We start from the raw sequence: 15427 nt of genomic DNA, 5'->3' as shown, positions 1-15427 counted from the left end.
TTTTGTGATGTGCTAAAGTCCGACCATTGAATCTTAAACATGATCCTCTGTTATCTTATGCACGTAATCCTGTTCATTATGTAACGTAATTAATCATGTAAACATTATCTTTGCTAAGTTGTGAACTCTAATTACTTGTTAACCCTTTTAAGTTAACTAGTGCAGTTAAGTCGATATTCCTGTTACATGTGTTAACGGTGTTAAGTGTTAACCACGATAAGTGTAATAGTTCTGCGAAAACATGTTATCTAGTTAAGCATGATGATCTTGTTAAACACGATGAACCTGTTAATTGTGTTACTGAATAACCTTGTACGTATTAACCAAGAACACTATCGTATGTGATACATGATGTTAATTGTCAAACGCCTTGTGATATAAATTACCTGCGTATTAATATGAACATGAACTGATTTATTACACGTGCACACAATAGGACTTGACTGATTACTTGTGAGTGCATAACATAGCATACCGAGCAAACCAAGGTGAGTTCACACTCTTACTAAGGCATGGGATTCCCAGGGAATAGGGAATGGGTTGAATGATGGAATTGAACAATTACGCGTACATACACGGTTACTAGACTATCTACCATGGTCCTCGGGTTAAGCAGGACACTTACGTAAAACCTACGTAAACAGGAATATGCTACTGTCTTCCGGAGTCAGGAAGGACACTTACGTAAAACCTACGTAAACAATAACATGCTACTGTCTTCCGGAGTCAGGAAGGACACTTACGTAAAACCTACGTAAACCCCACGCGTACCACTGTCCTCGGGTACAGAAGGACACTTACGTAAAACCTACGTAAAGCTTGTACATACTATTGTTCTCGGTTGTGAAGAACACTTATGGTTACGAATAGTCTAGTGGATATACAACATGGGAAGCCCCCACCAATAGAACGTACTACCGGCCCAGTAGAGCCACATGTTACAAACGAACTTACTATTACGCATTTACTTCCTGTGAACTCGCTCAACTAGTTGTTGATCCTCTGTTACATGCCTTGCAGGTTGTTAGGTACATGGAGCTTGCACAGGGAGGAGCTGGTCGTTGTGGGCAAGGATCGTGGATGTTTCATTAAACATTTTATGACATTTCACACTTAATTATGTTGGGTTTTTACTTATACGCTTCCGCTAAACAGTGATAACATATTTATGTGTTGGAACACCTTTCATATGGATTGATTTGGTTAAATTGCAATTACTTTTACTTTATACATTGTTCTATATGATTGGTGGCTTGATCCTGGTCATGTCACGCTCCCAAGCGGTGGTACTCCGCGTGTGGATTTTGGGGGTGTGACATAGACATTCAAGATTATCTCTTATCAATTTACTAGAATTGAGGTAGTATTGGTTAATAACTAATTTGCATCTGAATGTTTTTCACAGGGGATTTGTGACAGAGTTGCCAAAACCATTGTTTAAGTAGTCAAATTTGAGGAATGATTAATTACTCTACAGCTCGATTAGATGAGGAAGAATCTCAAAGGCCAGTTTTGGAAACAGAATTGTGAAGAAGAAACTTAATAATCCAGATTCGAGTTTCTCCTCATCTGGTTCAACAATTGCTTCTTTAAACAAGGTATTGTGGTATGATGTTTTTAAAAGTAGCTAAACATTTTTGAGGTATATAATTCTTATCTTGGTGGTTTCAAAATTACGAGTTTACCCCTAAAGGAAGGGGTGGTGACAATCAACATAACCATATGATACTGTTGACCATTGTTCTTCTATGATGAAGCCAAATTCATTGTGGAATGGATGTGATAGTGTTGCTCATGGTTTCGCAGATAGTGGATCAAGTTCTGTGATGCTAAAACTAAAGAGACCAGTTTTAAAACGGAATAACTATTTCATGATGATGAACGTAGATGTCAAGAGATCAATAATGCTGCATTTTAGACAAAAGTAAGTCATAAGTGATGAGGTTGTGGTCAAAATGGTTTTATCATGCTGATGGATATGTTACAAGGTTGAAGTCAAAGTCAAAGTCAGCAACTAGAGAAACAATTGTTTACCATTTAGCCCTCATGCCTTGTGGTCTCCCCTCAATCCTCTGCCAAAGATAAGAAAGAGGTAAAAATTTGACAGGTTCTCCAGTAGATGTCGAGAACAGGACTGATCAAAATGGTCAAAAGTCTGTGATTCTTTCTGTTGATAATGGGTGAGAAACAAATATCGTTTGGTTAATGGGTACAAATGCTTGATCAAGACCGTTGTGTAGTCTCGCTTTTAATGGTCAAAAGTTCCAAATATCGAATCTTTGCAGTATTCTAAATCAGGAGGAATCCCTGTCATGCGATGAGTGTCTCCTCTGAATGGGTAGATTTTGACTTTTATGACCATATAAATTTATTTTTATTTCAAAATTTGTGCTTATAGAGTTGTAGATTCAAATAAAACATGCTGGCACCTTTCAGATTTAACAAACAGTATTCATTACATACAGATTGATTTACACTTTTCCGCATCCTTCGTATCCAATATCTTGAAATCTATACATTTGACCTCAAAAGTCAATGACTGAATGCTGAAGTACTTTTTTTTCTAATCGTGAAATAGGTTTATTTTATGATTTTCATCTCCAATTTTTGTTCTTCGTCTTAAGGTAATTTGATTCCGTTTGTTCCTATATGTTTCAAAACCTTGGTTGGATTCTCCCTTATGCTTATATTCCTCCATATTGCAATCCATTTTCAGGTTATGCAGCAAATATGTAAGAATTACAAGCCATTTATCATTTTATGTGTGTAAATATTTATGATTCGAATTGAAATCGCTAATTTTGGTGTGTAGCAGGATACATTAGTGGAACGGCTTCTTCATGAGGTGATTAATGAGAAGTTTTGGCAGCATCTAGGTATAAAACGTTATACTACCTTCATGATTTTTTAGATCATAATCATCGTAAATATTTAGGGTCCATAATGGACCGTCCATTACTTAAATTTTTATACACATCATCTGTTTTCTTATTTGATACGTGAGATTATTAAAACTTAAAACAACAAAACTTGTAGACCATTTTATTTTTATAAATGTTGCTGAAACACAAGGAAAATCTTCATAAATAAATAAAAAAAGAAGTTACACTGTATTAAATAATAATTATTAGGAGTGTTGAATAATACTTTGGTATGTTGATTAATAAAGCATTTGCAGAAGAAAAAGAAGTAGAAATCAGTGAAGAAACATAAAATGTCGACGATCAGCGTTCCGGCACATGATATCCCCATCTCCTCTGATGGCGTCGAACAACTCCGTAAAGCCTTCTCAGGTATCACTCTCCAGCTCTTTATGGTGATCATTTCATGTCGGTTATTTGATCTTAGTGTGTGGTTGTTCAGTTTACGTGAAATTTCATAAGGTAAAAGTTATTTTTATTTTTTTATTTGGATATTAATTTTTTTTAATACTTGATCCAAAATATCAATCAAGTATTTTGATTATTTTTTTTTTGATTTTTTTTACAATTTTTTTATTTTTTAGAATTTTTTTTATATGGATCGATCCGGATAGTGATCCATCCATTTAAAATTATTTGGATATGGATCGGATCACGATCCATTATGTTGGATCATGGATCGGATCATGATCCATTTAAGTTGGATCATTAATTTTTTTATTTTTTAGAATTTTTTTTTAATATGGATCGATCCGGATAGTGATCCATCCATTTAAAATTATTTGGATATGGATCGGATCACGATCCATAATGTTGTTTGTAGACTTATGGTATTGTAGCCGAGATGATAAGTTGTTTGACTTTCTTTCAACATGGTAGCTGTGATTTTCAATTTTCTACCTCATACTATGGCGATTCTGATTTGTTTGGGGTGGTGGCAGCGTTGATGTGGTCGCCGGACTGATTATTCACTGGTGATTCTTTATCGGCTTTTTATTACAAGTTCGTGTGTTATTCTTTGTGTTTGGTGGTTGTCATTGGCGGCTCTTAGGTGTTTGACATGTTAATAATCAAACGCTTTCAACTGTTTTGTTGGGCATTTTGGTAATTTACTGGTGGTGGTCTTGCTGGTTACTCCGCATACGTAGTTGATTTCTTTGGTTCCCTACAACGGTGAAGCTTGTGGTATTGTCACCGGTTTGCCGGTGGGGGGATTGTTCATCATTTAGGATTTGTGATATAGGCTATGATGAGGCAATATATTCGATTTTAAAGATGATGAGAATATCGCCTTGGCATGGTAGGGTTGAAGGATGGCAGTTCATTACCTGCAACCTTCCCTGCAGCCATGATGGTATCCTTCTTTTCTAGACTCTGAGCCTGTAGGTAGCATATTTACCATAACGAATCTATCTGATCATGCCATAGATATGTGGACAGCGACGGAGATAAGTTTGATTTGATGAACCGTTTCTTGATTCTACCTAGTTTTGCACGGTATGTTCTTTGTTTCTTTGTTTGATTTTGCATATAGTCAGATTCTTTTGGTTGTTTCAGACGTTTCTTACTTGATTATGATTTAGGGCTCTTTTTGAAATTTTCTTTACTGGATTCGTAGGTGGATGATTGGGGTTTAAAGGGTGGTTGTGTTGTATTTCACGTTTAGGGCATAAATAATTTGCTATTTTGTAATATAGGGTAAAAGTGTTAATGGTTGTGTTAATGCCATCATCATTCAGTGATTGCAAATAAATTAGATTGCATGAAATAATAAATCTTGCAAAATCCGGCAAAAATATCATGTTTTTTGATTCTGTAATTTTCTTTTTGAGAACCTGACATGTCACCTTATTTTTTGATACATTCAGATAAAGAGGTGGAGCATGTATTTGCTTATGGTATCCGTCTACACCACACACGGTTGATGTTTTTCATCGACTTATGCAATTTTCATTATTTTCACGGTAATTGTGTGATCACTTGTATGTGTGTTCGTCTGCGCCTATTTGTTCATCGATTTATGCTATATGTTCCAGTTTCTGTTTTTATAGGTTGTCATGATAGATTTCCTGGCTTTTGTGACTATTTGTGGTATGGTTACTTTGAAAATGAGGCTCTAGCCGAGATGTTTATGTCTTTTAATTTGTTTTCACATGGCAAGCGGTTTTGTTTGTGTTTAACCTGAGATGATTTTGAGATTATAGGTTGTGTGTGTATATTGTTGACATTTCTGAACCTCAGAGTTCATATATGATGATGAGTTTCATTGATTTTGTTCCTATTTTAGTCGATTTGTTGACGGATGAAGCATTGGTCGGTCGATTTGTAGACTTATGGTATTGTAGCCGAGATGATAAGTTGCTTGACTTTCTTTCAACATGGTAGCTGCGATTTTCTATTTTCGGCCTCATACTATTCGATTCTGATTTGTTTGTGGTGGTGGCAGCGTTGATGTGGTCGCCGGACTGATTATTCACTGGTGATTCTTTATCAGCTTTTTATTACAAGTTCGTGTGTTATTCTTTGTGTTTGGCGGTTGTCATTGGCGGCTCTTAGGTGTTTGACATGTTGATAATCAAACGCTTTCAACTGTTTTGTTGGGCATTTTGGTAATTTACTGGTGGTGGTCTTGCTGGTTACTCCGCATACGTAGTTGATTTCTTTGGTTCCCTACAATGGTGAAGCTTGTGGTATTGTCACCGGTTTGCCGGTGGGGGGATTTTTCATCATTTAGGATTTGTGATATAGGCTATGATGAGGCAATATATTCGATTTTAAAGATGATGAGGATATCGCCTTGGCATGGTAGGGTTGAAGGATGGTAGGTCATTACCTGCAACCTTCCCTGCAGCCATGATGGTATCCTTCTTTTCTAGACTCTGAACCTGTAGGTAGCATATTTACCATAACGAATCTATCTGTTCATGCCATAGATATGTGGACAGCGGCGGAGATAAGTTAGATTTGATTAAGCGTTTCTTGATTCTACCGAGTTTTGCAAGGTATGTTCTTTGTTTGATTAAAAAAAAACGCAGATTTGGAGGATCGACGGAGATTTGTGCAGGCATATTTCAACTCTGCAGGTTAGAAGCAAAGTTTTTTATTGATTTACACGCGTTTTATATCAGACAAGAAGGAAAAAGAAGTGTTTTCAGACCCGAACTGGCCGGTCGAACCGGGACTGGGATTTTAAGGGGTCGAACTGGATTTTGAATAAAAAATCATTTTACCTTTTCTATTTTTATATTATTTAGGATATCATCCGGTTTTCACATCCGGTCCAACCAGTGGACCATTAAGGATTCGACATCCAGTCATAAATCATTTTACCTTTTCTATTTTTATATTATTCGACAACTTTTTCTCACCTTCTAATGAATCCATAATAAGTTCTTTAGCTTCCAAAAAAGGGATTTTATACTGCTTAGAAGCAGTCAAGTATTACAATGATCAAATCATAAACACCATTGATGAGGTTGGTAATTATATTATCTTGATATCATCTTACCTTTGCTTCACAATGCTTTCAGTATTTATATAAAATATGTATGTATATTTTTTGTAGGAACTTCAAGTGATATTCAAGGTAATGAACATCAACTTTGGACTAATTTTCACCAAAGATGCAACTCTTTTCGATTTTCTGAATCGAGTAAGAGACGAAGAGGTGCTTTGGTTGGCGTTAGATCAAGTTATAGACCCACAAAACTTGGGTGCTATAATCAGGCCAGCGTGCTTTTTGGTGCATCGGGGGTTGTAATTTGCGCAAAGAATTCCGCATCGCTTAGTGGGGTTGTAAGTAAAGCGAGTTCCGGTTCACTTGAGCTAACCGAACTTCCGTCGTGTAAGAACATGATGCAGTTTTTGGTTTCTTCAGCTTAAAACGGTTGGAGGGTTCTCAGTGGTTCGGTTTCTTCACTAGCTATGGATATAAACGAGGGTGTTAAGACCTTCATTGCAAATTTGAACACACAGCTTTCTGGTTAACTATTAATATTTTTAATGAATTTATGCACAAATCTTGATAGAATTTAGGTAAAGTTTTTTTTTTTTTTTTTTTTTTTGGTGTTTATATAGAATGGCTGGAAGCTGGGAAGTTACAAAGAATAGTTCTTGTGATTATGAGCAAGGCCCCACTAATGAAGTACTTGAAAGGTGGAATTTCAGTATAGAGACCGATAAAGAATTGGATAAAAAGGGTAAGATATTGTTGGAACCTTTGATTAATACATCGGATACATTGTTTTTGTATTGATTCAATGTTTGTTGGTTTGCAGAGTTTCAAGTGAGAATAGTGATAAGGAAATCATGAGGGAGATTCAAGCAATCATGAGACAGATTGCATCCAGCATCACTTACTTGCCATGCCTTGATGAACCCTGTAAGGATTAACACGTTTGTCATATTGAGTTTTTTTTTTTTTTTTTTTTTTTTTTGTTAATTTTGGTCGAAGCAGGTGTTTTTTCCCTTTGTTTTGAGGTATTTTGTATGGTTTGTCGGTAGGTATATTTGATGTGTTAGCATATACTGATATGGATGTTGCGATACCTTTCACTTGGACCGAGAGTGATCTGAAACTGATTGCGAATCCGCAGATGGTGAAATTGCATTCTTTCGATACCAAGGTAACATCGAAACACCATTCACAAAGAAAAGGTGTATAAGTTTTATATGTTAAATTGTATAATGTAATCAACTATGAAAAGGTGTATAGGTTATTAAAACAGGTTAGGTGTCATCATGAACTGCAAATGTAACAAGATATTGTTTTATTCATGATGCAGATTGGCAAGGTTGACACTTTAGTGTCTTACAAGAATGATGAATGGGATGAGCAGTAATTAGTAAGATGTGGTTTTTTACTTTTTACTCTAAAACTTTGGTTACTGTGTTTGTTGTTGGTTCCCAAAGATTGTGATGTGAATAATTTTGATTCACATTTTCTGTAAGCTGCTTAAGATATATGAAATATAAATATGGGGTATATTAACCACAAATTTTGATCTCAAGTTTATCAAGTGACATGAATATAATGTATTAACATCTTTTAATTTATTTATGGGTAGGTTGATTTAGACAATGTTTATTTCAAACTACTCGTCCCACTCTAGAATCCACTTTTACATAACATCTTTTAATTATTAAATGCTAAGTTTTTGAATTTTTGGGGTACATTATGAGAAAAAAAATAAAGATCAAGCATGATATTATGATGTTCAAACACAATGGCATGATATAAAGGGTTGTAGATGCGTTTTTCGGATTTTGTTTGAGCATGACAACTTTAAGGTAATTACATAACATAGAACTGAGTTTGACCTTTTGAAGATAAAAAATATTGTTAATTTTATTTAGGATGGATGGGTTATTTAATCGTCTAAATCTATATACGAGAAAGGAAATGTAGGTTATATAAAGGATTTTTTGTTAAACATTCTTATATTGAGATCTCATTATCAATTAAAAAAGGAATTAGTTTTACATGAAAACTTTGAATAAATATGGAGGCAAAGTTGGGGTACTTATGAAACCTAACTAACAATTTGTTGTGGGGAAGGGAAAGAGGATACTAAAGATGTTCAAAGAGGATACTAAAGATGTCCCAGGTGAATACACATGGAGACAAAGTTAGGATACTGATGAAACAAAACAAATAAATTTTTATGAGAAGGGAAAGAAGATACTAATGAGTTTGAAAATGTTGTTTATGTACCTTTTATTATTGAAAACTAAATTTTCCTAACCCGGGATGTTCCCGGGTGATAGCCTAGTTAAGTATATATATCAAATGGGAACATTTGAATCTTGATTTATCATAATTTCAATCACATTTATTCTTAATTAATTTTTTTGTTTAAAATTACTATTATTATTATTATTATTATTATTATTATTTACTATGATCATAATAAAAATAAACGTTTATATTCTTATCTAACTTTTTGTTTAAATTTATTATTATTATTATTATTATTATTATTTAATATGCTCATAATAAAAACAAACGTTTATCCTTGTCTAAATATTTATTCTTATCTAGTATTTTTTTAAATTATTATTATTATTTAATATGAGAGATAAATAGGAAAATAAGGTGAGAAAGCATCAGAGAGTCACACATGTCCAAAAAAAAGATTTTTGTTTATTAGGTGACACGGGGTGGAACCGTGATACAATTGTATCACTCGTTGAATACCGTGGAACACCGTCCCGTCTAATTCTATCACTCGTGGTCAAGTATAACGAGTTATGGGTATAACGCGTTGAACTTTGAGGAGTGATAGGGTATGACTTGTACATTGTGCATTAATACTTGTATATTGGAATCCCATCACTAGTTATACCACCCCCCTACATTTCTATCACTAGTGATAGAAATTTGGTTGATGACATGGCATGATTTTATTGGACAATGGGAGTGATAGACTCTATCACTAGTGAACCACCCCTCCTCCACTTAGTATAGGAAGATTTACTGAACCCATGAAAAAATGACTAGAGACTACAGAATATATTAATTCGTTTACTTAATATCTTTAGTGAGATTTTATAATAAATATTAACCGAATCCATATCTTAACAAGTTTGTGATATTTAATAAATATATCTATCCAATTCGAAATTAGGGGTAACTCAATCGTCATTCTGTATCATTTATATATCTATATATCTCCACACACTACTCACATGCAGTTCTCTCCCCACCATCAAATCAAACTGTCAGCCAAGCACCCCTCTTAACCTACATACAATATCTTTATCTTCGATCTTTCCTGTTTCCTTACGTAGTTTGAGACAAAACTTACAACTTCTCTCTCTCAGTTTGTGATTTTAAATTCGAGAAACTTTTGAAAAAATGGGCTCTGAGTTTTTAAGAGTTAAAGGCGTTCTTGATAGTATTCGTGAAACAGGAGAAGAAACAAGAATGATTGGTGAAGTTTCAAGGATCAAAGCCATTCTTAATAGCAGTGGATATAAATCTGAACAGGTCTTGTGTGACTTGTTATCAAAGCTTAAACCAATGGTGGTGTCGATGAAGGTTCTTGAGGTATCCATGATCGGAGTGAGTGTTACCGGCCTTATGAATCACACATCAAAAGATGTTAGGCAGACTGCAAGGATGCTTGTCCGATCATGGAGACGCATGGTGGGTGAATGGGTGGTTGGTAATGATAATATGCCTGCTGTTCAAGATGAAGAATGTTATGAATCAAACAAGAAATATCTCCCTATAGAGAAACCAGTGGGACCGACAGGGTTTAACGGTGCAAACAAAAAACCTAAAGAACCCAAATTACAGCATAAGAAACCATTAACTATGGTTGTTTTGGAGAAACAATCAACCGCAGTGGATCGTCGGAAACCTTCTGCTGCTGTTGAAACAATGAAGTTGCAAATGCCGACAAAATCGGTTGTTTCGTTAATGAGTTCGGACAAAAGAAGTGTTGAAGAGAAGCTTGAGGCCACTAAAAGAAAGATACAAGAACGTTATAAGGAAGCAGAAAAGACCAAGAGACAGAGAAGAATACAAGTGATTGAGGTGCATGATGTGTTGAGGCTGGGTTTGGCTCCAAAACACCAAGACAACAAGTTTGGCAAGCACTTCAGCCATCGTATTAGCTCGGTATGATGATCGTTGTAAACATCGTGTGACAAGTGCTAGTTTAGGTTACACGGAACGAGATAGTGTTCATGTGCTGTTTTTGCCATACAACATATATGCTATGGGGTTTTTGAAGGTGACAAATGTTTATGAATGGTGTTAAACGATTTCATACATATTTGTATATTACGTCTTATTTTGTGTTATTTAATGTTTCTATGTTTTGTGTTTGAGAATTTGTTGGAATGATGCTCCCCTCCCCTAGAGGTTGAGGGTTTAAGTCTCGATGTTTATGTTTTGAATTGGTATAAGTATGTCCCATCTAAGTGCAACATATTTGTGTGGAGAGTGAAGATGAACCAGATTCCGACTTTTGCGTCTCTTGGTAGGAGAAACATTCAGGTTAGTTCAAATAGTTGTGTGTTGTGTGACACAGAGGTGTAAACAGTTGCTCATTTGTTTACAACATGTCCAGCGGCTTGGTTTTAAGGCAAAACGTATGTTCTTAGCGATGGATACCTCAAATTTTTGCATTCTCGTTTAGACATTTAAGAATTTCATAAGGTGGCTAGTATCGGGGGTTATAAAAAACATATTTATTTGTGCGATTCAGAATAGATCGAATTTTAATACACTAGAATGGTCGAGTTCTGTGTAACTTTGATGTTCTATTGTAATCGTTTATGGCGTTCATTAACTTATATGTTTAGAAACTAGAGTTTCAAAATGAATATAATCATGCGTTTTTAAATTTATGAAACACCAACAAGTATAATAATGTTCTTTTTTTCCAAAGTTATATTAAAATATATATAACTTAAAAAAAGGCGCCATTGCAATAACACTACTCACTGAGTCACTCTAATTATCATCTTCTCTTCAAGCTCACTCCTCCGGTCCTCCCTAAACAAAATGAAACGGAAGCTCAAGGGTGTATGTGTTTCAGAAGCTCAAGGGAAAGTCGAAACGATACCGTATACGAAACAGAAGCATTTCATTGTAGTGCCATATATGTTTGAGAGAAAGATTGGGGTGTATGTGTTTCAGAAGCTCAAGGGTAATTTTAAAAAGAAAGTTTTACAAAAAAATTCATCCAGAAAGTGTTAGGGTAAGAATGATTTTAAAATATGTGATTGAAGCATTGCAAAGAGTATTGAAGAAAGAGGGTTCAGAAAGTGGCAATAAGTTAGCTAATGTGCATTTGGAGGGGGTTGAAATGGGAAGTTTTGGTGGTGAAGAAAGATGAGGTAGATGCTTATTATTATTATTATTATTATTTTTACCAGTTTTTTATTTTTTTATTTATTTATTTTTTTTTTTTGACCAGGAGATGCTTATTATTTGCCTTGTGGGAAGATTTTTATGTTTACTGGGTTGTCAGAGCACTTTACTACTGATGAAGAAATTGCTACCATTATTTGTCATGAGGCATATGTATAAAGTTTTGATTGCTATCTATATTCATAACTAACACTATAATGTGATAAAAAATTGAAGTAATGTATGTGATCCAAAATGGATACGATGTTTTTTATCTACATAAATAATGACAATATGTGTGAGTATGCTTTGACATGATTACCGACTCTCTCTATGGGAGCGCTTATTATAGAGAATCACAAAACTAAAATAAGTTAGGTTGTTTATATTTTATTGAATCAGTTATGTTACTAGGTTTAACATGAAATATGCCAGTTTGAAAATAATATAAAGGATATAAAAAAAAAACAACCACAAGCACAACAATGTTGTTGCCCAGAATGATCTTTGATCTCTAAATCGCAAATGATAAACGTAACTTTATTGAATACTGAATGTTGAATACAATGGAATGAATACAAATGAAACTATCTATCCCTATTTATACTAATCTAATGGGTACGAGTGTAGAGACATGTCCCTTCGTGAACGGATGTGTCTCTAGATCTTGTGGTTGTAATTAAACGTGAAGAGGTGCGTCTTTTCCTTCTTAATCACAGCCACTAATCGAATGGGTGTGTCCCTTGGTGGTGCCCCTTGAAGCCATCGATCAAAGAGGAGTCCCTAGGGGTTTCGCACCCCTTGGGGTGGAAGTTACCAACTTCTGAAATGTCATAAACAACCCTTGAACTTTGTAACCGCCATATAACTACCTTTTAACCGCCATATAACTATCTTTTAACTGATAACTAATAAACCCTTGTACTTGGATGTGAAAAGATTAAGGATTTCATTCACCCCCCTAATCTTGAACATCCTTGAGTTGTTGCAGATCTTGAACTCCGAGCAGTTCTTGCATTGTAGCAAATTTAACTCTTGCTAGTGCCTTTGTTAGTATGTTTGCCCGTTGTAGTTCTCCACTTATGTGTTCCACAGTGATATCTTCGTTCTCCACGCATTCTCTTATGAAATGATAGCGTGTATCAATGTGCTTGCTTCTTCCATGAAAGATTGGATTTCTCATGAGTGCTATTGCAGAAACATTATCCACTCTGAGTGTTATCTTCTCTTCCTTCCAGCCTGTAATTTCACTTAATAGTCTTTTAAGCCATAGTGCTAGGCATGCTGCTGCAGTGGCTTCCATGAATTCAGATTCACATTCACATGATGATAGTGCCACTGTCTGTTGCTTTTATGTACACCAGGTTATAGGTGATTCTCCAAAATAGAATACCAGACTAGTTGTTCCTTTTCCTTTGTCTGTATTAACTCCAAAACTGCTATCACTATAACCTGTGATCTTACATCCTCCTTGCTTCTTGTAGATGATTCCATGCTCTTTAGTTCCTTTGATATAACGTAGTATTTGCTTCACTGCTTTCAAGTGTTGCTCCTTTGGTTCTTGCATGAATCTACTAAGCAGACTGACTGGGTAACATAGATCTGGCCTTGTATGCAATAAGTACATGAGAGAACCTATTAGGCTTCTGTAATGTGTTGCATCTATTAGCTCTCCTTCTTCAGTCTTCGTTAATTGTGTTCCTGGATTCATGGGAATCTTTGTGTTGCTGTAGGATAACATATCAACATCTTTGAGTATCTTGTTGATATAGCCTGTCTGCTTGATGGTTATCTCACCCCCTGCTTGAATAACTTCTATTCCCAGATAATATGCTAGCAATCCTAGATCGCTCATTTCAAACTTGTTCTTCATCTGAGATTTGAAAACATCTATCTCCTTCCTTGATGTTCCAGTGACTATTAAATCATCAACATAGACTCCAACTATCAGTGTAGAAGTCTCACTCGTCCTTGTATAGATTGCATTCTCTAAAGTGCACTTCTTGAAGTTAAGTGACTTTAGGGTTTGATCTAACTTCGTATTCCATGCTCTTGGTGCTTGCCTTAATCCATACAATGCTTTTGATAGTCTATAAACCTTTCCTTCATTTCCTGGCTTTACAAATCCTTCTGGTTGTGAGACATAGACTTCTTCCTTGAGATCTCCATGTAAGAATGCAGACTTCACGTCTAAGTGATGTGCTTCCCAACCTTGATATGCTGCTAAAGCCAACATTAGTCGAACTGTCTCTATATGTGCTGCTGGTGCAAAGACTTCATCAAAGTCTATTCCGTGTTGCTGAACATATACTTTTGCAACCAGCCTTGCTTTGTGTCTGACCACGTTTCCATTTGCATCTTTCTTAGTCTTGAATACCCATTTTAAACCTATTGCCTTTTGATTTTTTGGCAACTCTGTCAACCTCCAAGTGTTATTTTTGTTTATCGAGTCTAACTCGGCCTTCATTGCTTCAATCCACTTTTTGTCACTAGACGCTTCCTTGTAATTCCTTGTTCTTCTTCAGCAAGTAATAATTCTTGTGGATCTACTTGAATTTCCTCTGTCTCTTCATACAGTTCTTCAAGACTTCTCAGTTTTAGTTTTACTGGAGTGTCACTAATACTCCCTGTTGTACTTTCAGATGTAGATGGACCTCTACTTGATAATCTGCTTAAACTTCCTGCTGAGTTCTGATTGTACGAATGTGCTGGCGGGGTTACATAGGAGTTTGGTTCTTCTGTCTGATCTACTCCTGAATCATCATGATGTGGCCCGCTATTACCAGGACTACTTGGTTCATTTTCTTCTAACTCTAGTAGGTTGTCATCTTCTTGAATGACAAAGTTTGTCCATTCGGGATTCCCTGAATCTACCGTCTCCATATAACTATTCCAGTTCCATGGTTGACCTTCCATGAACTTTACATCTCTACTGACACATATCTTGTTCTTTGCCGGATCATATAATCTGTATGCCTTTGATCCTTCTTCTATTCCAAGGTAAACCATGGGTGCACTTCTATCATCTAACTTCTTTTGTTGAAGTGGTAATACCTTAGCGTATGCTGTACAGCCAAAAACCTTTAAGTGTTCTAGATTCGGCTTTCTTCCTTTCAATGCTTCATACGGGGTCTTGTTTACCAAAGCCTTCGTTGGAATCCGATTTAATAAATATAACGTATGTCTTATTGCTTCTCCCCAGAAATTTTGTGGCATGTTCATTGCCTTTAACATACTTCGAGTAGTTGACAACATCGTCCTGTTTCTTCTTTCCACTACTCCGTTTTGCTGTGGGGAATATGGCGTTGTAAGCTGTCTCGTTATGCCATTGTCCTTGCAATACTTGTTGAATTCAGCCGACGTGAATTCTCCTCCTCTGTCCGTCCTTAGCGTTTTTAACTTGGTTCGAGTTTCTGTCTCCACCTTTTCTTTGAACTGCTTGAAAGTTTCGAATGCTTGATACTTGGAAGTTAGTAGATATGCCCACATGTAGCGAGTACAGTCGTCTACAAGTAGAAATATATACTTCTTCCCAGCATGTGTTGGTGGGGATATAGGACCACACAAATCTCCATAAACTAAATCCAGAGGTCTTAAAGATCTGAATTTTGCCTGATTTGGAAATGGTGTCCTAGTATGTTTT

The 15427-nt window shown here is 35.7% G+C and overlaps 1 protein-coding gene and 1 pseudogene across 1 annotated transcript; both read left to right on the top strand.

The window, feature by feature from the left end:
- Positions 1–6773: 6773 nt before the first annotated feature.
- On the top strand, positions 6774–7762 carry LOC118489575 (annotated as a pseudogene).
- Positions 7763–9637: 1875 nt separating this feature from the next.
- Positions 9638–10704, top strand: LOC110935808 (probable mediator of RNA polymerase II transcription subunit 26c). The gene has a single exon (XM_022178166.2). It carries the CDS (start codon positions 9778–9780, stop codon positions 10549–10551), a length of 774 nt encoding a protein of 257 aa, XP_022033858.1. The 5' UTR covers positions 9638–9777; the 3' UTR covers positions 10552–10704.
- The last annotated feature ends 4723 nt before the right edge of the window (positions 10705–15427 follow it).

Source organism: Helianthus annuus, chromosome 1 (assembly GCF_002127325.2).
Source record: "Helianthus annuus cultivar XRQ/B chromosome 1, HanXRQr2.0-SUNRISE, whole genome shotgun sequence".
In the NCBI taxonomy this organism is placed as follows: Eukaryota; Viridiplantae; Streptophyta; class Magnoliopsida; order Asterales; family Asteraceae; genus Helianthus; species Helianthus annuus.
This window is presented reverse-complemented; position numbering and strand designations above follow the sequence as displayed.